Source organism: Lagopus muta, chromosome 1 (genome assembly GCF_023343835.1).
Source record: "Lagopus muta isolate bLagMut1 chromosome 1, bLagMut1 primary, whole genome shotgun sequence".
Taxonomy (NCBI): Eukaryota; Metazoa; Chordata; class Aves; order Galliformes; family Phasianidae; genus Lagopus; species Lagopus muta.
This window is the reverse complement of record NC_064433.1, coordinates 40,105,215-40,130,995: the sequence shown is the minus strand read 5'-3', so window position 1 is coordinate 40,130,995 and position 25,781 is coordinate 40,105,215. Positions and strand designations below refer to the sequence as shown.

General features: G+C 35.5%; 1 protein-coding gene across 6 annotated transcripts in view; it reads right to left on the bottom strand.

The window, feature by feature from the left end:
• METTL25 (methyltransferase like 25) overlaps positions 1-25,781 on the bottom strand; it is an 88,269-nt gene that overhangs the window by 61,518 nt on the left and 970 nt on the right. For all 6 annotated transcript variants that reach the window (XR_007375269.1, XR_007375275.1, XM_048936541.1 and 3 more), the window contains exons 2-5: positions 20,600-20,764; positions 15,482-15,582; positions 10,493-11,110; positions 7,685-7,829 (exon numbers count right to left, since the gene is read on the bottom strand). Coding sequence is in view for 4 of the 6 variants with exons in the window: in XM_048936541.1 (XP_048792498.1) it covers positions 7,685-7,829; positions 10,493-11,110; positions 15,482-15,582; positions 20,600-20,764 (1,029 nt within the window). In the remaining 2 variants the exon portion in view is untranslated. The remainder of the gene's footprint in view (positions 1-7,684; positions 7,830-10,492; positions 11,111-15,481; positions 15,583-20,599; positions 20,765-25,781) is intronic.

Below are 25,781 nucleotides of genomic sequence, written 5' to 3'. Positions count from 1 at the left end.
AAACTCCAAAGAAAAGGGAGACAATCTTCACAGTGAAATCTTTTTCTTACCTACCTACCTCTTTTACTTAGAGAAATCTCCCACTGCAGCCAGTTACTGCCATTTCACACTGCTGGACTTATAGCACTCAGCAAGGCATGACACAAATCTAAGAAACTACAAGAATTTGTATCCTAAATCAGATAAATCCCATTAGCATAATAGGAGAAATAAGTACAAAATATGCATAAATAAAATATATAACTAGCCTTTTAATGTAGCCAGTAACACCAACAGAACTATATTTTCTACCTCCTACTTTTACTTCTCTTCATCCATCTGTTGGCAAATATATGATTTATCTTACTGAAAAAAAACATACATTTTTCTGTAGCAAATATGAGCTATGCCTAAATAGCTGTAGGAGTGGATATACTCTTGTAATGCATCAGGAGTCTTCTACATGACAAGCCCTGTCACGTTCAAGTTGGAATTGGCACTCACTGGTCACACTGCATATTAAATTTTTCTCACTAAGGCCTTGAACTTGCAATACTCTATGAGAATACTCTGCTTAAAAGGAATTCTGCTGAAGTAATTAATTCAAATACTAGAAATTGTGAAGCCTGGAAACTGAAGGTTTAGAGTATATTTATATTGAATACGTAACAAAGATGTGTAAAAGGCAGTTATCTGAGACTTACAAGAAACAACCATTGTCATTAAATTTGTGGGATATAAATGAAATAACTTTTTACAGAAACTTTCAATATGAGAGAAAGTTTTCCAGAGTTCTCTATTTGAAAGTGGCCTTTGTTTTCTAAAGAAACTTTTCAATTTATTTCAAATTGAAAGATGCTTTCTGTTTGCTCTTGTCAAGTATGAAAACATGTTCATTTGACTAGGTTGGCATATAATGCACAATGCAAAAGATTTATGTCAAAACAATGCATTTTTTTTTAAAGAAGGTAAGCAATTATTTTCTAATTATTTTTGAAAGACTATTATTATACTCCTACAGATGCTATTGAAATAAGTGGTGTATCAAACATGTGTTGTTCATCATTTTCATGCCATTTTATTTCCATATAGTTCATTTTAGAGTCCTTAATAATTACAGGAGAAACAGGCATTAGTTCACATCCCACAAGCTCTTTGCTCTTTGCTCTTGACAAACAAAGGCTGCCACTACATGCAGACTCTGTTCTTAAACAAGCTCAGGAAGGAATTACACTATTCTGACCAGCAGAAAATATACAGTGATATATCCCAACAATATTATAAATACTACAATCCAAATAGGAATGTAATCTTGCTTCCAGAATTTTATAGCTTTAGTAATTCTTCTGTGCTCACTATGATTAATCTTTTTGCACTTGATCACAATAACAGTTATTTTAAAAAAGTGAAAAGTTTTCTTCTCAGCTGTGTTATTTATATTATGTTCTCAATGCACTTTCTCCATTTCAAGGCATAAAATTGATAGGATATTATTTTGAATCTCCTTGAAAGAGCACAAAGAATTTAACGGTGTTCTGTACAGTGACAGAAGAGGAAAAGATTATTAACAGATAACTTTCCTAGGCATATAGCAGTATAATAGGCACAGGCAAACAAGATGTTTTTCTTTCAAGAGCTGTAAAAAGTAATTCTGTATGTTCTTTTGATAATAATTGATAATAATTGATAATAAAATGATCTCTATTTTTCTTTACTTTTAATCTCAAATCTCTTCAACCTCTTGCAGATACTTGGATAGAAACAGAAGAAATTAATAGATAGTCCATAAAACGAATCGAAGACCTGCTGAAACACGCTGAAACATAACTCCAGTTGTTTTACCTTTTCCAGGGTGCTCAGTAAAACAGAAGAATCTCAGTCTACTTCTACTGCTTTGAAGAAAGAAAAGGAACTACTTAAAATGACTTCTTCCTTCTGTGGGAAAGACTAGAACTTCCTAATCTTTATCTAGTCCTAGATAAAGATTTCACAGTTCCTTGAGCTTATACCTTTCCTAAAAATCACATCACTAAAAGGGATTTATCTGGAAAAAAAGGTGTTCCATCATTTCAGAAAATAGAATCATTTGTCTTTCCAGAACCCAAATGTATGGTATGCTTTAGTTATTGCATATTATAGTAAGCTTTGCTTTCTCAATTATAATCTCCTACTGTGCGCACACACTCTAAATTGTAAATGTGAGATAGTTTCAGAATTTAATATATTTTTTATGCATTTACTCATGAAAAATACCCTTGTAATTGAAATACATAATGCTGTCATTTAATGTCTATAAAACTTACCTAGTTAACGTTTTCTCAAGTTTCATATATTTCTCATGGCCAATTTTGATAGAAAACACCTGGGTTTTAGCCACTAGTTAGGCCTGTCATAAATTCATGGAAAGGTGCCTGGTGCAGCAATAGCTAAAGATGCCTTGGAAAGGAAATCAAGCTCTTTGATCTTTTGCTTGGATATGTTTTCCTGTGTCACCATGGTATCAGTGATAGCTATTTTAAGACACGGGATATGGAATATCTTTGAAAATATAGCTATAACATATAAATCATCCACACTCTAATACTTCTAAAACAGTGACTAATCTTTCCATATTTCAGTGGAATGGAGTAATATGATGTTTGCATATTGAATCCTTCAGAAAATTCAGTTTTGAAATTTCTGTCTGCTGACTCCAGCTTACTCAGAGCCACTGCAGTTTTCACAAATCTGATAAAATGTTGCACGTGAATTGCAACAGCCCTTTGCACCCCTCTCAGATCCCTTCAATTATGTTCATTAGTTTCTAAAACCTGATGTGTAATGAAAGCTTATATGTATCTAACTTCAGCTTTAGAGACCAAGTCTTCTGCAGACAGTTTATTGATTTCATCCAGAATGCCTTGCAGATAACCTCCCCTTCACATTTTCCTGTAGATCTCTGGAATTCCTCTGCCTAGCATTTATCTTTTCCTTCCTAGAGTAGATACCTGCTGTTGGAAAACCTTGTAATAGTTGGAATTCACAATTTGCAGTACTCAGGCTAACTTCAGAAAGGAGTTTTGATCAGTCTGCTATCAATAAAGCTATGATTATATCTACGTTTTATTTTGTATTATGAAATGCTTATTCATATGCAGCTATTTACCTATTCAAGTTCACGTGTTATTTTCTCAAAACAGAGGATATCAAATAAAGATTTCAATATGTAGTAGATTGGTAGTGTTTCAGAGAATGGATGGTGAGAGGGATAGAATTAGAATATAAAAACACATCAATTCCTTTGTAAGTGAAGTCAAGTCTTAAGTAGAAGAACCTTAAAATCGTAGTTGTTGTTGTTAAGGAATAATTATAGTCCATGTCCCAGAACCATGCTAGCTGAATGTAAGACAAAACAGCTCCCCAGAATTCCTGAACAGAGGAATAGAGGTTTTGTTTTTTTTTTCAATCAAAAAATCATAGGCAGACTTCATTTTTCCATAAAAACAAGCCCTAAATAAATAAATATATGTGAAAAGTCTCTAGAAAAATCCTTCCTATTCTGATGTAATTGACTATCAGATGCAGTAACAGTGAAGAAAGATCCCAAAGGAATCCACTGTAGTAATGGCAAAGCACATTTAATGCATAGAATAATCTCTGTACAAACAGCCAATTCTTAAAGAAAGTCAAACTAAAACTACTTAGAATTTTCTGATAGCTGTCATAACATTCCTTATTAACTGAAGTTTAGTACTTGATACGACCTTTGACATCCATAAAATTTAAAGCCAACTGTCTCAACAGTCAATGGCTTCAGGTTTTTTTTTAATTGAACGTAATTTGGAGATTATACAGCACCTTTTGGTTGTTGTAGTTAATAAAATGAAGGCTCTCATGTTCTTAAGAGTTCAAAGTTATTTCCAGCATTCACTCATTGAAAAAAAAAAAAAAAAATCCAGAAGAATTTCGTTTGCTTGTAGATATTTAGAAGGATATACTGTATGCCAACTGCAAGATTCAAGACTGTGACTATGGCATCCACTTTTTATCCAATTTGCTCCCAACATATTCACAGCAGGACCAATGGCACATTGAACTGAGCAATTTTATATCTTTACTATTTTTAGATTATAAGAGAAATGTAAGCTATTAGTTCGCAACTCCTCAGAAGAAAAAAAAACAGCCTTCCAATATCCAGTGTGAACCAACAGCCTGCCAAAACTAGCTTAGTAATATTTTCTTGATATTTTGTCATCTCAAAATCTCAGACTTATAAAAGCTACTTTAGGCATTGAAACAGGTAAATTTTCTTCCCATGAGTATCAGTTAATCCCATTTAATAAAAAGTGAAAAAACAATTTTTCACTGGCCTCAAACAAGACTGACTTTGGTATTAAATAAAATACAACTGCCAAGCAACGTACAGCCCAGTTTTTTCAAGTTATGGCAACTGTCAGTCCTCAGCAGCTTTTGTGTGGGCTGGCACATCTGCTTTAACAAGGCTTACAAGAACAACCATCTGCATTTACATTAAAGAAAAGGAAGAGGGGAAGATGGAAAATGTGCTACTTTGGTGGTGCTGGAGATTTTTCTCTGATGCAGAACAAGACAGGCAGAGGTTTTAGACAGACACTCTCAACCTTCTTTACAATAAGCACCTCAAGGTAAACCAGGCAAAAGCTTAATATAAATATAAAATCAAGTACTTACATGTCTAAAACAGAGAATCCTCAAAGCCACTAAGTCAAGATAAAACAAGTATAAAATGATTTATAATAGAATGTCCCACTGTGGCCTCACAGACAAACCCTCGCATACTGGACTGATTTCAAACAATTGTGACTTCCTATGTTCCAGTAAATTCCGCACAATTAATTTGGTCTGCTTCTTAGGAAGTTCTTCTGTCTGTCACCACAGAGTCCTAGCTCTAAGTCTGCATTCTAATACTCTCCACATAAGGCCTTCATTAGCTTCCCTGGCAGAGCCAGTGGAAGTGAAGCACTACCTACAGTACAGGGACCACACAAGCAATCTGGAAATACACAAGTCCAAGAGACCAGATGGGATACATGTCAAGAGCTGAGTGAACTCGCTGATGTCACAAGAAGGCCACACTATTATCTTTGAACAGTCACATCCATCAGGGGAGGTTCCTGGTGACAGGAAAAAGGCAAACACCATGCTCAGGCTAACTTCAGTTCTCAGCAAGATTATGGAACAAATCTTGGAACAAGGATACTGACAATAGTTGAGGGTCCAACATGAATCAGCAGTGTGCCCTGACAGACAAAAAAAGCAAACCGCATTTTAGGTTGAATTAAATAGCACAGCAAGCTGGTCAAAAGAGGTCATTCTCCTCCTATATTTAGCATTGGTAAATTTATTAATGATTCCAGCAGGTGGACTATAACATGAGTAGAAAACTAACAGTGTTTCAGTGCTCACCACAGGTTCAGAGACATGATTATTTGCTTTCTTTAGCACTTGTGAGACTATCTAGAGCTTCTTTGGACGTTCCACCCTTACTGGAATGACTGAGACTACAGGGCTGCAGACAAGGTGAAGGAGGATCTAACTTCAGTGTTAACTCCTACCTAATGGAAAGGAAGAGAAGAGGTTAAACCAGACTCCTGGAGCTGCATAGTGAAAGGACATTATGCACTTTAGCTGAGAACTTCAGAAAAAAAACTTGGTGGTAAGGATGGTCAAACACTGAAATGGGCTGCTGAATCACTGCTGGTCCTTGTACCATCAGCCCTCCACTGTACATTCACGAACGAATCACATAATGTCCTCTCCAGGGGAATATGGCAACATTTTAGTAATGCCAACAGTAATAAAAAAATAATAATAATTTTTTTTGAGCATTACTCTATCTTCCATGTTCTTTCCCCCCGAAAGAATACTGTAATTTCTTTTTACTCTGCATAAAGAATTCTTTAAGAGTTATTTGCATCCATCAAGTAGAGGAAAATCCAACAGCTAGAAATTCCAGCGCAGTCTCATTTCCATAATATTATAAAACTGCATGCACATCTGTTTCTTTGAACTCAGAATGGGCTATCACATCTGATGCTTTGGTTGTGTCTGAGTACCAATATTTAGTAAAGCCTTACATAATGACCTGGAAAAAGTAAGCATCCAATAACTAGAGCAGGAAGCTGTATCCTCTTTGCAATAACAAGAAACAACCAAATGTTTGATACACTCAAATTATGAGTGTCTAAAAAGTTCATCACTTTTTAAAACTTTAATGTAAAATCATTTTGTTTTGTTTTGTTTTTTTTTCACTAATTGAGTTTCTAGACTTCAAATAAAGCAGAATAAATTTCTATTGTATCTTTTTTTTGAAGCATTGTGAAATAATTGAAATCAGTAAACTCCAAAAACTTTCAAAACTGCAGCAGGTCCATACTGAGCAACGTACACAAAAACATTACTAAAAAAAGACACAGCTAGCATGTTGTTGTCAACCCATAGCTACGCCTTAGCTGGCCGAGCAGCCAACTGTTACAGAATAACAGCTGAGTTCCTCCTGCCTTTCTGTCCATATAGTTCCCTGAGACAGATGAAATAAACTTTGCCAATCCACTCTTTCCCAAATTTGGTTGATATGCTTATCAGTTTCATCTTCAGCAGACGGTCATTTAGACAGCTCAGCTACATTACACTTGTTTGCTCAGAAAAGCCAGCTACTTAATGCTTTTCATTATGGATCAAAAACAAATGAGCTGAACAGAAATGAAGATGTTAATGCATTTGTAAATCTGTACACTACTTGAAGTAGGCACAGAAGATGCTGTAGAAAATCCCAGTGAAAAGACATTGAATGATGAAGTAGAAAGCGACGTGACAGGGCTTAGCTGTAGTTTAAGTCCTTTTTTAATATCTTATACTAGAACACTTCTGAGTTGATATGCAGAAAGTATTAAATCAAACAGAAAGTAGTACTTCTGTTAGCAATGACTCCATCATTGTTGATTGCTTAACAGCAGACAACAGAAACAGCATGAGATCTCCATGCTAAACCAACTAATCCAGCAGGCATTCATACACTTGTGCAAAGATAATCTGTAACTTTTTGTTGTTTGAAGGCTGTACAGAAAAGTAAGTAATTTTTTCAACTAAAGATATCAGTTTTCTATCAGAAGTATTAATAACATTTTTTTTGAAGGAAAATTCCCCTGTGGTTTGAGAACCCAAATGATTTTCAGCTTGTCTCTCCAAGAAAAGTTATTAAATGTGCTATTTCTTAATGTTCTAAAATGGCAGAGCCCCAGAGCACAGCATTCAGATGAATGTTTTTTAGAGTACATTACAAGGACTTAATTCTGCTTATAGTTGTACATGTACAACTCAACATAAATGGATGCTACATGCAGACAGCCAAAGGCAAAATCTGGTACAAAACATTTCAAAAGGATGAAAACATTGGCCAAAAATGTCTACACATTTTATGAGTGAAGTAATGGAATAAAACCAGCTGTATTCATAACCACATTAAAACATTCTGCATTAACATCCCTAATTTCAGTACGAATATTGGCAATATTGGCATAACAGGAAAGCTACAGGGCATCCAGGAGTGAATGACCCACGTAATGTAATTAAAATGAGTACTAAATAAGCCATTGGAAAGGAACAAACATCAGGAGGTTATTAATTAAAAGGTATAATATTCCCAACATGCAAACTGGCAGCCACAAGTTGAGCACAGAAAAATTACCTTCTTGGTTTTCATACTGTTCTGACAACAGATGGTAGCAGCAGCCTACACTGCAAACTGCTTTGATTTCAGGCTTGGCAGTAAAAATTCGTAGTGTGTTTGCAGCAAGGTCACCACATGTATGCAGACCAACCATTATACAGTCCTAGGAAGAGAAAAAAAAAATGCTCAATATAAAGCATCTCCCTGTGCAACTGAAAGAACATGAATAACAACAAAATCCAAAACCCAAACATATTACAAAGGGTTATTTATCTACAAGGTTTAAATATACAACTCCATGACGGCTCCACGTGTTCTGTCCAGAATCTTTTCTAGGCATAAGAAAAGCACTCCAGTTTAAGAAAACACAGTGTTTGTGAGGAACCAGACTGCTCAGTATTTTGTTCAACTATGGAGCTCTATTTCTATATACATTATCTCCAAGAGGAAGCAAAAGCTCAGGACTGTGAACAGCAGCCATTTAACTGCATGGGATGGAACATCTGCATGATGACTGGACAGTGGCCATTTTCTCCTAGCTTTCCTGTCATAATTTTTACTACCACTGCTACTTCCTTTTCTTATTTCAGATTGACTACCACAATACAGACGGTTGGACCGATCTATGGCATTTCTGCTACTCTGAATTGCTGAAAACAAAACCACTTCCTAATAAACTTAACTTAAAAGAGCAGGCCCTTCTTCATCTGCTTTGTTACTTCCAGAACTGTAGCTGTACTGTGGTGTCCCTATGACTGTAGATTCAATAACAGAAATTTCTTCCCTAAAATAAAGAACTTCAGACACTCCATTCCTCCGTCCACTTCAATTTCTGGTTTCCTTCTTCCTCAGTTTCCCATTTTCTTCTATTTCACCATCTAAATCACCCCTCTTCTCACTGTTCAGAACAAGACTTTTCCCTTCTAGCACTGGGATCTAAACATGGTGCTTATTGCTTTGAATTCCAGCCGTATTTATTAAACATAATCAACAAATAATTAGCCAACATTCACTTGTGGAACCTTTCTGATTCTATGTACATATCTGTTTTTTTTATTACTTTGTATCTGTATAGTGCACATTTGTGTGAAACTGTACAAACTCCTTTTTCTTACTGTTCTTTCTTTTCACTCTTTGCTACTTCTCCTTGATTGCCCTCTGCTTTTCTTAGCAAATTTTTGGTGGCAAAAGTTCAGTTCCAGTTCAGCTTAGTTTTTAAAGACTTTTCTTCCTGTTTGTCAGCTCCAGCTCACCATTCCACAAAGCTTTTCTTCCACATAAAACAGAGCAGAACAATACCAATGTCTGGAGGCTAATGGAAGATATGCACTTGCAAAAGCAGCATTTAAACCGCAGAGTTAAAGTCAGAGAGGTTCTTTCAGGGGAAAGTGAGTGGAAGAGGGCTATCCATTCTGCATGCCATCCATTCTATATCCAGGAAACACATTACAATGCTCAAAACCTCTGAACAATATGAGCATGATCTGCCTGGGTCAGGCACGCTTCTGGACCATCCCTGACTTCTCTGAGGTTGCCTGGGTGCAACTGAAAACACTTTCTGGATCACTGGTGTCAGTGCAGTAAAATTTGTACCTCAGCATTTGTCCAGGGCTACAAACAAACACACATTTCTACCCCCACACTTCATCAGTAATTCAAATAAATTTCAGGACTTACAGTATGAATCAGTAAATACTAATGTTACACATTCCACTTTTTTCCCCCCCAGTTTAGAAAAAACTGAGAAAAAAACACAATTTATGGTTAAAATAATAAATGTAAATGTTTGTAAGACTATTTGAAAAACAACATTTCTAAAACTTCCAAAAATATTTTAGAGCCGTTTAAATGATTACATTTTTTAAAGTATTTTAATTATGCACATTCATCACATGTAGCATGCAGTCTATTTTGTTTTTTTTTTTACCACAGTACAGTTTTTACTTTTTACAGCTAAGTTTTTTTAAAGACAGGCAGTGATGGAGGATTTTTCCTGCCTTTTATATCATACAAATCATATACTAAGAGGATATAAAATCCAAACATGCAAATGTTAAAGGCAGATGCTTTACCTACTGTTGAGAGGTATGTAAAGACAGTAATAACACAAACATGTATTCCTAAATGAGAAATGAAATACACATTTGAGTATATGAACGCATACAAGTTTTCATCTTTCCATAAAAGGCTGACTGTATCTACTCCATCAACATATGTCAGCTCAGGCACAGTAGCAGCTTCTAGACTTGCGTCACTGTCTCTGGGCAGCTGGGTTTGGACTTGCATGTGTAGACACAGTTCCTGCCAGCTAGCAGATTACTAAGTAACATGGAAAGGCCAAAATATAACGTTATTTAAATATACAGCTCATTATAAACTCCTGATGTTGAGTAATGTACTCAATAAATTACTTCATGCCTTTAAAATTGTATTGAAATTATAGAAATATAAAACTTCAAGAAATTTCAAGAAAACTGAAATTCCAGGGCTTAAGATATTTGTCTCCCTGGTAAATAAAAAATTCTTAAACACTTAAATGTCATCTGTAATCATCTGTGATCTGTAAGACAGTCAAATATGTTAATATGTATACTGTTAATTTTGATGTCTGATTATCATCTACTCGATAAATTCTAAAGGCTGTTTTACATATTGTATATATATACTGAAGTAGAAAAATAATCTCTGAATCTGTAATACATACTAGCGTAAACTAGCTGGGTCAGAGTATTCATTCACATATGTACACACATCACACATTACGGATGTACGAAAACAGCAATATAAAGACAAAGGAAAATATATTTCAAATATTAGTGACGTAACCTCTAAATCTGTTATGATGTCACTGAGTTCTGTTTCTGCGCTGATGTAGGAGGTCAATGGAAAATAAAGGCTTGATTCACTTGACTTGCTCTCTTTCGCCTTCATAAATGCCATTTTTCTTCGTGCTTTTTCCTCTTCACGGACTTCCCCATAGTTACAGTGGGATGAAGAAAAAAATTCTACAGCATCAGCAGGCAGAACACTGAGAATAGCAAGAGCCTCTTCGGAAAGCTTGCTCTCATCAGACTGTGCCTGAGCCAAATTGATCTCAGTTTGTTTGCTGGTCTCAGATACAGCTACTTCTGTGAAAACACAAGAAGGAACTAAGTCTTGGGTAGCCCCTTGGTCTTGACTTTGAAGACTGCTGTTATTACTTAAGGGCTTTTCATTGATAGCTTTACATTTAACTTCATTTTTTATTGGCTTTTCCAACCTCTGGGTCTCAGAATTGACTCTTGCTCGACTCTGGTAAGTTTTCCAGTGTTTCTTCAATTTCCTGTTCCTTTCATGAGCACCGTTAGTATTGGTTTTCGATGAATCGATTCCATAAACTTTCAAGTTATATTGCATAGACAAAAATGAACTCAGGTAGCCCTTTCCAGAACCTATATCAATCACCTTGATAATGGAGAAAAAGGAAAAAAAAAATAGAAAAAAGAAAAAAAAAGTACCATATTAATGAGCAACAAGACACATTTAAATCAAACGCAAAATATTTCCTTAAAAAACTAAGCATGGATTTGATAATGACTTTATCAGTTATCCCTCTTACTACACTTAAATCTGCTTTCTGGCACACCTTCTGACTTTAAAAAACAGAATTAAGTCAAAACTGATTTCCTTTAGGAAACAGACAATGCAATGCTTATGCACTGCACATGTCCTGACGCTTTTGGAAAATACTTTCAGTATGTATTTTGACATAGAACTTCCTTCTGTTAAAGAAAATAACCATAAATCACCAGCACTACCACCTGCCCTTGCCAAACGGGGTTAAAATACTCAGTTAGGAAGTGTCCATATTAAGTTTAGACACTTAGGAGTCTACTAAACCACGTACACAGAAGAAAATGTCTGCAGTCTCAGTGCTTAACATAATCAATTCAGAGGTGACCTAAAGACATGCCATATTAATACTGCCTCTTACGTCAGAACACCTATTTATACCTTTTTTTGTGTGTGTGAAAATAATCCCTACAAATCAGTATAAGAGAAGGATGTTTTTGTAATAAAACAAAGGGCCTGGTATATCCCATGTGCTTTCCATTGCCTGTTCTGGAGGAAGGTGTGAATAGGAATGATAACCAGCTGAAAGTTCAGTTTCTCTCATAGCAGATAGCATGTGATACTTCAAGTGACATTTCTCTACGGGAAGGAAATCATAACATTCACTTCTGTTCAGATATGAACCAAAAAATATATACTGAACATATACAATGTCTTTGTAGATGTCCCTGAAAAAGATTAATTTGAGAATGTTTTTCATGTCTTGTTCTTGGTTTGTTGAACATTTGTAAGGAAGTTGAGACTGACTGCGTAAGTGTAAATGCCAGAATATATTGCATGTATCCATCTTAAACACAAGTGCGTATGTTTTAACTAGGTAGGAATACGCAGTTCAGAAATACCCTGACAGAAATGAAAAAAAATTATTCTAAAAATACAAAAGATTTGTACAGCCATGGAATTAGGAAGAAAAGATTAAATAAATGCCATTAAAGACTACAAAAAAACAGTGGAGAATACACGCCATTAAGTAAAAATTGTCTACTCAGGCTATACACACCTTTCTCCTTTGCCTTCTCCATATAATATTACTGCATGTTTGCTTGTCTAGGTACATGAGAATCCTCAAATTTCTTGAGTGAGGAGAAGGTACAGTCATATATTACATTAATCATCAATATTATCTCAGATCATTTAAAATTGAAGGAAAGAAAAGTGCCCAAGGAGTAATTACCAAAGAGTAACTCATGTAACAGATGTTACATGATGCAGAATATGCACATCTCCACTTCTACACGGTATTTTAACTACTTCAGTGAAGTCAGTATTTGGGCAGAGAATTACTGAATACTCCTGACTCATACACATGATCTCTAGTGGCTATAAAGACCAACTGCTGGTTCTTGAAGATTTTTTCAGCTGTTTACAAGTGAAAAGAATCACAGAACAGTTTGTGTTGGAATGGACTTTAAAGATCACCCAAGCACCCTGCCATAGGCAGAGAACAGACCAACAGAGCACGTTGCTCAAAGCCTTATCCAAGCTGATCTTGAACACTTCCTGGCATAAGGCATCTATTCTTAGGAAAAAATAACACACTGTTTAATTAGCACTGGGAAATTAGCTCTGAAACGAGGAAATTTTGACTAAAAATGCGATGATCCTGTGCTCAACAAATAGAGTGGATTAAATTAATCCATGTTTTACCTTCCCTTGATGACATAAGGAAAGACAACCAGTAACCCATAGCAGATCTGCCAAGCATGAACATTTAAAATGAAATTTCCATGACATAATGAACTCCAAAGGTCCTGTCCATAGTGAGCTGGGTACTATGTTTAAACACACCTCCTGGCAGCACACAGTCAAGAACTCCATACGCCTTACAACTTTTCCCAGCACCAAATCACAAATGTAACGGATGGTGAATGCAGAATTATATCATACGTGCAACTTTTGCTGGACATGCTGCAATTTCCAAAGAAAACTTTCACAAATACATTAAAGAATCAAATGTGCAATTAAGTAAAGAAAAATTACTAATGGCTTCTTTTCACACTTTAATCAAGAACTTCTTTCTAAAAAGTTCCACTTGTATGAGGACAACGATGCTTAAGAGTAAACAACTGAATAAAACTTCGATTAATTTGCTTTAATGTTTTAATTCAAATCATTAATCTCAAAGTAATTACAGTAATAATAGAATTTTTGCTTTTATTTTCATTTTTACTATACGTTTAGTATATTGTAAAATACCACAAGAGGACAATATGCTCCACTGCCCATTATACATCATGGTATGAAGGTGAAATGGAGGGCATTTTTCAACCCGTCAGTGATCTGTAATATCTGAAAGAAACACCCTGAGGACACATGCTATTGTAAAACATGTGTTGTGTTTTCATAGCTCTAGCATTTTTAATTAAATGTTATATACATTTTGTTTTGCAGAGTAGGACAGAAAAAAAAATCAATAAAGAAAACACTCTCCTAAAACTTTACAATTCTTATATTGTTTTAAGTTGAAAGGTAACCAAAACAATAGAAGTTGCTTTTTAATAACTGGGAAGGAGGCTTTTCTGTTTTTTTCTTTTTTAACATGTACTGGAAAGCTCTTTTCATATATTAGGGATTTGTAACTTTGAACAAATAAATTCTCTCACAGTATATGACTAAAATGGAAAAAAGTTAATATAAGGCAGTCAGCATTTCATATTCAGAGATATATTGCAACCATATTTTTCATTAAATGCTACGATTTTTTCAAAAAATAAACAGAAAATAATCCTAAGGATACTCCAAGTCATCTGATAAAAGTGCATCATCACAGGCTGAAATTGTAGTGCATTGACAGATACTTAATAATTGTTAGTTTAAGATTTTATTAGTAACCAGCTACATCGAGACTTAGCTGAGGTCATTAAGGTGGCTCTACTTTTTCACTCTCTGATTATGGCTTTTTCTTTCCTCTCACCCACGAATCTCATGGGAAGTATTTAAAGTCAAAATGAAAATGGTATATGAAACACCACCAATTCGTCTTCTAGCAAATGCAGAGAACATTTAGTATCACATTATTTGCAAACTACACTTTTCTAAAACTTTTTCAGTACATGAAAGTCTTCCACACTTGAACAACTGACACTTGCCTGAAGGAAGAGGTAAGCAAGGCAAAAAAATATGCAAATAGAATGACTAGAATTTACTTTTGTGTATCTATTACTACTGCATTTTCACACTTTATAGAGTGCATACACTTTACGGTTGTACAGGACATCCACATTTGTTACTGTGGCTATCTCCTGATCGAGCTACTGGAGAGATCTCATACCATCTCTGAGTAACTACAGATGCTCACAGATTGCAACTCATCCAGTAATATTTGGCCTTAGCTGCAGTTCTCTGTTTACTTGAGATTCCCAGTTGTAATGAGGAGACTGCCTAGAACTTTGCCCTTTGCAGCTGCTCCTTACAAAACAGACAAGTTAGAGTTCAGAATTTTGATCTTCAGCTTCTAAAGACACTGACCCAAACCTATGAAGAATACTTCATAAGAACATATCGTTTACATTATCTAAAATAAACTCAGTCTGAGCAAATAACATGTGTCTAACACATACAATGTGAAATATGGTACTGAAAAAAGTCAAGTGTTGTGATGCTTGTGTTTTGCCAAGAGAAGCATTAGTAAACATCTACAAGGTTTTCATGTAAGACTGACTTAGTGAATTACACAATCCTAATGACATTAAGGGTAAGTTACAGTTGCATTTTGGAAGAGAAATCCTGCAATTCTTCATCACCCAAGGATGAACTTGCCATCTGATGCATGTGGTTTGAAAATTCCTTAGATTATCTGCATTTTTCCCTATGTGTTACTCTTGTGCGTCTCACAGGTGAAGATTGAAGTTTTGCCCTCCTACTGAAGTCTACAGTAAATTGCCAGCAATAGAAGGCAGCAACTGAAACAAGGCACTGTCTGTGCCTAGCAAAAAGCAGTGCAATTTTTAGCTGATCAATATACAGAGGATGAAAAGATTTCTTACTTTTTTTTGAGTCACAAAATGACCATGGCTCTCTAAAAGGCAGTTCCTTGAGAGCAACCCATTTATAAACAAAACTGCCCTTCAGCTTGCCCCTAAAGGCTTTTCATTAGCTATATTTATAGAAAAAATGAGAGCTGCGAGGAAAATATCAAAATATGGTATTTGAAGAGAACAAAGATAATTAAACAGTAACATACATTAAGAAATGCCTTCTTACCTGTTTTAAACCACAGTACTTTGCTATTTTGTCTACCAGCTCTGACATTACTTGTACTTCATGTGATTTCTTATTATTCATAAACTCATCAGTTTTGATACCTGTATCAGATTAAGAAAATATATACATATTGACACAATCTATAATAATAAACATTTATAATCCATTAGAATATTTTCCAGTCTAAAAGTACCATTAGAATATTTTCCAGTCTAAAAGTATTTCTAAGTATTTTTTATACTTTAAGAGCAGTAATCTTTAATTAAACATCCACTGAGCAGTTACAAGACTAAACTGAATTATACATAAAAATAGATACATGAAAAAAATCAACACTTTAAAATATAGCACTTTTAAAGTAGTTTTTTTTTTTTTTTTTAAACTATAAGTACCTAAGACCTGACCAGATATTAGACACAAGCTATTACCAAAAAACTACTTTCTTTTATTTTTTAATTTAAAAAGATTAATTTTTATGTGATTTATCATATTGATATTTACATATATGAAATATAAAGGCAAGGACAATTAACAGTCACATGGTGTTGTTTGTTAATTCTCCAGATTTGTTCAAAGTATCAGGTGGGGGATACCTTAAATAAAGGTTATGACAATGCTGGTAAAATTTAAAGAACGATGCAGTGTTTTTTCCCCTTTATTTACACTATGGATAGGTAACAGAACTGCTATATGTTTTCAAAAGAAAATGACTCAAAATATGTTAATGAGATGAAACCAACCTCTAGCACCAGTTTACATAGCTACATCTCTTCAACTAAGGACTAGCTCAGAAGCAGCTCCCTTGTGAGAAGCCTTATGAGTTAAATTGATAGCAATTTTTGTAAGTCTAGGTGAGGGTAGAAGAAAGAGGACTGCTACTGGTGAGCATGCTTTAGAAAACAAAACGGATTAATATATTCCTATTTTCTGCTTTTTGCACAGTATGCCTTTGTCTGTCCAAAATCTGATCATTAGGTAAAATCTATGTTCATTCCTTGATCAGACCATGCTGGGAACAGAGCCAGGAGCATTACTTATTTAAAAGAGAGTGGGGAATTGCACTGAGCTCATGAGAAACCTAATGTTTTCTCTATTTCTTGAAAACCCACAGGATCTTTCAATTTCTCAAACATCTGGTTTTTTAATAACAAACTGCTATGACAATTAAAAATCTAACAACTGACAGAAGAAAATAATAGCCTAAAATATTTTTAACGAAACAAAGCAAAACAAAAAAACAGAAACAAGTGTTTTGCTAAAATATTCACTAAAGATTCTCATTTGCTTAAAATGGTGAAGATCTCTATGGCCTCCCAAAAACTCTTAATTTGTAACTATTTCAAATGAAAAAAAAAAAAGAAGAAAAAATAGAAAAAAACAAAACCTTTTTTTTTTACTTTTGAACTTTTTGGGTAAGCTCAATTGAAAAGGAAAGGAAAGGAAAGGAAAGGAAAAGGAAAAGGAAAAGGAAAAGGAAAAGGAAAAGGAAAAGGAAAAGGAAAAGGAAAAGGAAAAGGAAAAGGAAAAGGAAAAGGAAAAGGAAAAGAAAGGGAAGGGAAGGGAAGGGAAGGGAAGGGAAGGGAAGGGAAGGGAAGGGAAGGGAAGGGAAGGGAAGGGAAGGGAAGGGAAGGGAAGGGAAGGGAAGGGAAGGGAAGGGAAGGGAAGGGAAGGGAAGGGAAGGGAAGGGAAGGGAAGGGAAGGGAAGGGAAGGGAAGGGAAGGGAAGGGAAGGGAAGGGAAGGGAAGGGAAGGGAAGGAAAAGAAAAGAAAAGAAAAGAAAAGAAAAGAAAAGAAAAGAAAAGAAAAGAAAAGAAAAGAAAAGAAAAGAAAAGAAAAGAAAAGAAAAGAAAAGAAAAGAAAAGAAAAGAAAAGAAAAGAAAAGAAAAGAAAAGAAAAGAAAAGAAAAGAAAAGAAAAGAAAAGAAAAGAAAAGAAAAGAAAAGAAAAGAAAAAAGAAAAGAAAAGAAAAGAAAAAAGAAAAGAAAAGAAAAAAGAAAAGAAAAGAAAAGAAAAGAAAAGAAAAGAAAAGAAAAGAAAAGAAAAGAAAAGAAAAGAAAAGAAAAGAAAAGAAAAGAAAAGAAAAGAAAAGAAAAGAAAAGAAAAGAAAAGAAAAGAAAAGAAAAGAAAAGGAAAAGAAAAGAAAAGAAAAGAAAAGAAAAGAAAAGAAAAGAAAAGAAAAGAAAAGAAAAGAAAAGAAAAGAAAAGAAAAGAAAATGAAGAATCAGATATTAAATATTTTTTAAAGAAATAAAAGATTTGTTTGGTCTCCAAAGCAGCGCCTTCACTCTGAGCCATCATCACATATCACACCTTCCACCCTTTGCTATAATACAAGATCAAATGACTGACATGGTAATACTCTGCAACAGAATTTCAAACAGTAATTAAGCCAAAGTATTTCAAATGCCAGGGGCAAACCCTGAAACAAGACCCAACTTAAAGGAACTGAGGGTCCAGGTGAAAAAAAATAGTGTGCTAACACCTACACATATATTTATCACCTTAGTTACTACAGTTTCTAAATTATTTTTAGACCTACATTTTGCAGAATGAAAACTGCCTAGATTTCAGCACATGCAAAATTGCACCGCTTGCAGAAGATTACTTTTATTAGTTTTATTTTTGCTGGGTTTTCTGCTAAATGTTGATTGCGATAGCTTTGTGTTTGTCTGTTTTTAAATCATTTTGGCAAACAAGCAAACATATGTCAATCTAATAGGAAAAAAACCCATCTCTTTAAGGTCTGGTTTAGATGCCCAAAACATCCTTCTGTGACCTAAGAAGAAAGTGAGGCTCCAATACTTTACAGAAGTACTCTGGATATTACAGAGTAAAGGGGAGAGCTTAATGTCTAAGTGATACTGAAATGCTGCTTGTTTACACTGTGAACCCTAGCGCAAGTAGACGCTTTCCAATCGAAAAACTGCTTTAACTCCACAGTGCTATTGGTACCCACATCTTTAGTTCTGACCTAGACCAAGTGAGGAGAGACTGCATTTCATATATGCCTAATGCAGATCTTCCAGATCTTTTATACCCTTGCTACCTGTGGAAATTCAGATATACCAGATTTAAAAGAAATTTTCAGTCCATTCATAATTTACAACATTATCTACACAGAAGTTACAGTACTGCAATTTAATTTTATCAGCCAAGACTGGCAGGGACTGGGATGACCATATGCTCAAAATCATTCAGACAGTCCATGTAATTTAAAGATAGATTTATTAACAATTGCATGACTATTACATAGTGCATAAACACAATGAAAAGGCAGAAAGTACTATTATTTCAATATTTTAGCAAGCCTCTCTCCTTATGTCAAGTATAAAAGAGAAATTGTCCTTACTGGCTTGCTCCTCTTGGGTCAGATCTTCTGGATCCTTGCACTCAACACAAGCAACCCAGTGGGGCAATGAGGGCCACAGAGAACTTCATTGGAATGGAAAAAACACTTCACATTCAGACTACACTTAAATTTTGGAACTAACCTTTTCAGGTAATCATTCTAAATAAGAATAGTAATATGTCTGCATCAATATGCTATAGAAGTTAGAGAACTACACACGCAGTTAATTCATCCAAGTAAGTTAATTTAACTGATACTTTGCCAGTTCAACACAAAGGTTTTGAATTATAATACCATTGTTTATGTTCAGAACATCAGAACATTTTATTTTCTCAGTGAAGTACCATTAGAATAACGACACCACAAACCCAGATCCCAGCTACCCAACAAAACAGAACTCCTTCAAGACACAGAACAAAATAATTAGTAATTGTCTTATTCTGTGTTTCATTCTGCGTGAGGAAAATGATGAAAGAATCCTTGTATTTTTGCTTGAGAAAGTCAATCCAAGCATGAACTCAAGTACATATATAACAAGGAAGAACTACAGAATTACTGAAAATTAAGCAGAACACAGAGAATGAGAACATAACGAAAATGCTAATAGCTAAAGAGTAAGCAACAGGAAAGCAGCACACAGCTGTCAAACGAGGAAAAAAGGCTTCAGGCAGAAAAACAGCAGAAGGAAAGAAGTCAGGAACTAAACTTACAGCAAGATCAATGCACAACAAACCATGAAGACTATTTGAGCTGCTTCAGTAATTCTGAAGAAATCTAAAACTGGGGAGACAAATATGAAAAATAGCAAAATTGGAAAGAGAAGATTGCTGTAGAAAACAGGAGAGATGCCTAATGTATCTAAATTGTTGCTATCACTTAGGATGGGAAATATCAGAGCCATTTTAATTTATTACAGTGACAAAGCGCACTAGAAAGCAAAGGCTGCTGGCTTAGAATCTGTCTCTGAAAAACTAATGAGAAATCTGAAAGATGGTGAGAAACCTATGACTGAAGATTCCATAAAGAACAGATGCAGTGAAAATGACAGCAGTCAAAGCATAAATGTAAGCTCATCATCCAAAACAAACAAACAAAAAATTAGAGGGAAGACTTCCAACGTAAAGATGCCACCTTGAGAGTGTTTTCAGCCAATCTCTTCAAAGACAGAAAATGAACCTACTCTAATTTTAGGACACATATTTGGTACTGGTCCAAAAAATACAGAATGAATAAAAGCAGCTTCTTTTGAAATATCAGACTCTTACTGGGCCATGTTCAGTTAAATGCCCAAGCACATGTCTAACATTAAACAAAAGTTGTGTGCAGCACCTGAAGAGGTATGGCTGCCTGACTTTAGACTGAGACTGGAAAACAAACAAAAAAAACCCCAATACTAGCAGTTATAATTTGTGTTGCTGTGGGAGAAGAAAAACAAAGGGAATTAACAAGATTTTTCATCTGTATATGAAATAATGATGTGCCTGATTGCCTACCTCAACCCCTTTGAAACACGGAGAATCTCAGCAAAAGCCTGAATGCTGTCACCCCTCTGCTGAAATTTAAGCACAAGAAGCCACTTTCTAAAAAATGGCAGTGAAGAAATTGTCTAAGAACAAATGAGATTTGAAGTTGAGAAGCATGCAGGAAAGAAATGCATGTAAGAACAAAACAAAACAAAACAAAAGAACACCACAAAACCACCCTCTGGAACAAAAACTCTGCAGATCCTATAGCGAGAGAATTAAAAACTGAAATATAAATGTAAATATACCACTTGCTTCTTGGCTGTCTCCTCTCAGCGCTTCAAGTATCTCTTCTAATGGGGTACACACTCCAAGGTTAGGCAAAGAATAATGCTTGGCAGCGAGGGCAAATAAGTGTACATTGATAAGTTTCTTGGAGTTTTCACAAAACACATCAGAAAATGTGTTGTCATCTGTATGGAAAAGAAGAGGTTTCTATTAGAAATGCATAGCACCCCTGCAGCATCTTCCCATAGAACAAAAAGCAATAAATAACATGGTATGAGACAGAAGTAACAATTTATTTCACATGTGAAAATTTGCCATAATTCTACAGCTATTTTCCTCCCCTTTCAGATTGCAGGTCAAAATTTACTCTTAGCTGAACTAGTGCAGATGTGGAAAACTATTATTTTAGCACAGCTATTTTAATATAACCAACAAGATAATTCAGTAAACATCATCACGTCTGTTTACAAACATGCTCATTATGCCTTTCTTAGTTATCTCCATTTGAAAATATATATACTACTAGATATTATAAGAATTGAAGCTGTTCAACAGAAGAAATGTTTTGACTTATACACATTACATTTACATCACTTCCAAGCTGCATTGTAGCTGGTGAGGTGCTGGAACAGGCTGCTCAGAGAGGCTGTGGATGCCCCGTCCTTGGAAGTGTTCAAGGCCAGGCTGGATGGGGCCCTGGGCAGCCTGGTCTAGTATTAAATGGGGAGGCTGGCTGCCCTGGATGCGTCAGGGGTTCCTTCCAACCCAAGTCATTCTATGATTCTATGGTGAATCTGCTGGGAGAATTAAATTAATTTTTATTACCAATCAGGTTTGAGCCAAAGTTAAATTCCAGTGCATATTTTGTTTGACTGAGGATGAAACATTTCAGTCTGGCATTAGTTAGCTCTTCAGAAAATGTTCCCTTTTCAAAAATGCACATCAATTTTTAAGTGAAACATACATTGGTAAGAATCACTTACTAAATCTGAGATTGCTTTGAATTTTCTAATTCCTCTGTATTTTAGCTAAACATATTTGCTAAATTCTCTATAGTTTTGGTAAAAGTAATTTTAGATCTCTAAGCACTTACAAATGTTTTATAATAGATGATAGCTAGCAAGACCTGCAAACAAATTGTAACACTCATTTTAAAAATATTTCCTGGTTTGTCTTTTCTCCCATGGGTATGGGATAATGAGCAAGTGCATACCCAGCACAGCAACCTTCCAGAATCTGGCCTGCCCACCTGTACAAAGCATAGATCTGTTTTATTCACCCCCTTTCTAATACTCTTAATTTTCATACATGAGTAGTGATCTCATATAAATTTCAGTCTATGGAAAACAGTCACAAAAATGTCAACACATTTATTTTCACAGTATAACAATACCAAGGCAAGAGTTAGTAAAAAAACATACAGAACTAAGAAAGCATAAATACTAAGCCATAACCAGAATTAAATTCAGTGCCTGCATGGCACTTCTTACAGTCATTCTCTGTGAAACAAAATCAAAAAGGAAAGCCATTTTTCACTCTAAATGACTGCTTCTTGTTTGAATTTCAGAACATTTGCTAATCTTTAGTTGATTAACCTTCAAGAAAGATAAAAGTGAGATACAGGGGTGCTCCAAAAGTAACACCTCTTGTTTTATTATATTGACCCTCAGCTGTACATATTGTACAGCTTATTGGCGTATAATATGTTGGAGACTTGCATCTTTAAATGCAACATAATTATATGAACAAACTTAGCACAGGATCTATAGAATATTCTGAATTAGAAGGGATTCACAAGGATGACCAAGTCCAGCTCCTGGCCCCACAGAATGTCACCTAAAATCAATCCACATTTTTGAAAGCACTGTCCAAATGTCTCTTGATGTCTGGCAGCTTGGGGCTGCGACCACTGCCTGGGTGGGAGATGGAGCCTGTTCCAGTGCCCGCTCACCCTCTGGTGAAGAACCTTTTCCCAATCCCCAACATGACTATCCTCATTTCCTCAGGCCCTGTCACTGTCACACAGCAGAGCTCAGCGCCGTGCCTTCACTCCCCTCATGAGGAGCTGAAGGCTGCCATGAAGCCTCTGCTCAGCTCCTCTGCTCTGGGCTTAACAAAACTGATGACTTCAGCCACTCGTTATGTGTCTTGCCTTCCAGACTCTTCCTCATCTTTATAGCCCTCCTTTAGAGGCTCTGCAATAGTTTTATGCCCTTCTTATATCGTGGTACCCAAAGCTGCCCACAGCGCTGGAGGTGAGGTCACACCAGCACAGGGCAGACTGGGACAATCCCTCTACTTGCCCTACTGGGTTCAGTTGGCCCTTCTGGCTGCCAGGGCATGCTAACAATTTATTCAACCTGCCATCAATCAGCACCCTCAAATCCCTTTTGTCAGGGCTGCTCTCCAGGCTCTTGTCCCCAAGTCTGTACTTATACGTGGGGTTACTCTGTCCTGATTTCAGAATCTAGCACTTGCTCTTGTTAAATTTAATGCGGTTAGTGATTGTCCAGCCCTCCAATTTTGTTAAGATCTCTCTGCAAGGCCTCTCTTATCAATGAAGTCAAAAACTCCTCATTATTTAGTGCCATCTGTGAATTTACTCTGTATACTGTTAAATCCTATATACAGATCATTAAACAGAACTGGCGCTAAAATGGATCCCCTGCTAGTGACTGTTCACCAGCCTCATGTAATCCCATTTACTATAAGCCTTTGCACAAGGGTTAGCCAAAACCTAGCTACAGCAGAAAAATAAAAGCAAACATACGTATACCCATCTTACACCACCCTACCCTGATGACACTATGGAAAAACATTAAACCTATACAAGGAAGACATTCACCCTAATTTTTCAAGCTACCTTTCAAATAGCTCACAAAGATCAACAGCGCAAGCAAATATTCTGCAGATAACAAATATCAAGGGGCAATGACCCCATCCTACGCCAAAAAGTAAGAGACATCTCTGCAGACCATCTCCACACTAAAGGCAATTGTTGGAATACTTACTATTCACAAATATTAAAAATTGTAGTTTTCTCAAACTGTTTCTACTTTGGTTGCTCTCAAGATGAAATCTAATATGTCTTTTTAACCAGACAGTCCAAATACTTGCAAATAGATCTTTGGAGGAAAGAAATATATGCCAAAAAAATGGAACTGTAGTACAAATGGTAATTTACAGTAAAATATGAGAATAATTAGGCAGAGATTTTCTGTGCCTGTGTCCAATTTGCAGAAATCACATGATAAACAAGATACAATATGGCAAATGTTAGCTTTTAAATGTATAAAATATATAAAATGATTTTCTATATCTAAAAACTGATCTGAAAAAAATCCGTATAGTACCACTGGAAACCAGGAATTCTAACCTTTATGTCACCATTACAATGAAATATCTAATGAGTGTCTGAAAATATTCTTTAAAACTAAGCTGAAGAACATGTAATCTTCCTCTTGCACACAATAACATACAACAGAACTGTAATTTGTTGCTTATCTATCTCTAAGAGAAAATTACAGCTTAGCATGTGTACTCATCAAAATCCCTACAGTAAAATAAAATATTGTGCACAATAACAGTTTTGTGTCACTCTATAGTAATGTCACTTTTTAATTTGCAGATCCATGTGAATTTGAACTGACGACCTCCCATTTCCAAATAAATTCTGTCAAGTGTAGCCTGTGTTCCCCTTTAATTTCACTTGGGATTCTGGAAAACTTCCATAGTAGTGTTTGGAATGTGAACGTATAAATGCACAAACTCTTAGAGAGCAAAGGTTTTACCAGATGAAATCAGAATGCCATTTTACGCACACTGTGCGTAAGGTATTTGGGGTACATGACTCCAGTGTCATTTGGACATATGGAACAAATCTCTTCTTATAGCTACACCTCCTCATAAGAAAAAGGTCACTCTGTGAATGACAGCATGTTAGGAGAGCATTTAGTACTCATTTCAAACTATATGCATATAACTAATGTTTAAATATCTGATAATTTTAAAAGAAGAAACACAGCCTCAGCAGGAAGGTGACACTCTCTCCTAAAACACGTGCTTCGTTTTAGCCATCCTTTGATCCAGTAATTCCTGTATTAGATTCTATAGCACACACTTTGAATATAGCTCAGAAAATGATTTTCCAATTTTAAATTCTACAGTGCAATATTCTACCTTCCTGCCTCTCTACTTAACAGGCCACCACCTCAGTGTCTGAATCATTTCATGGGCTATCCCATACATACAGTTAGGATTAAGGTAATTTTCCTTTACAGTTTTCTTTTTGATGACTTCATCCAAATATCCGTTTTATTCTAGACTCAATTACACTCTATTTTATGTTCCCACTATTGCTTAAAATCAGCTCTGACTCTGACATTACCTCTGAAATATACTTGACTTAAAGGTTTTGCTCACCACTTCCCAACACTTTTGCTTGCTGACTGGTTCTTTGTCTTGTTTCCATCTGGCTCCCAAAGTCAATTCATAACCCAGTGTCTTTTTCATACATAAATTAGCTCTGTTTTTTGTGTTGGTTGCTTTTTTTTTTTTAAAGGAGTCTTACAGTTAGTATTTTGAAGGTCTTCAGATCCAAGAGACAAATGTTACAAGTGATGTCGCAATTCGCAGCTCTTCAATCACTTTCCAAATTCAAATTATTATCTGTTTGCCGTTTATGCCAAAATATACTCAGCTCCACATGCTGTTTTTTTTTTTTGTGGACCCTTACATTACACTCCACATGTTCTTCTGCCTCATGTGTCATTTCGCGTGCCATATTCCAGAACTAACGCTACATGAGAGCCATCTACGCTTAACAAGCTTTGGCATGATGCAGTTTTTTCCTCTGCTGCATTCTTTGTCAAAGATATTACCTTCGTTTTGAAGCTGATCTCTTTGCCAGGACTCAGGTCCTCAAAATAACAAACCTTTCAGATGCTTTATCTTCATTTCTCCACTCTGCTTGAGAGCATATTATCGGTACATTTCCCTTTTACACGGAGAGCAGTAAATTCACTCATAGAATTTCATAGCTGGCCTCCTCTTGAGTTACTTGAAAATTACTAAAAATATGAAGTGCTTCTTAAATAGCTCTTGTCAGAAATAAAACTGCTTTCTGTCTTCCTTTGCCAGGCACTCATTATAACAGACATATAGGAAAGCCACGCTTAAGTCTTTTCCAGCTGTCCTCCACAT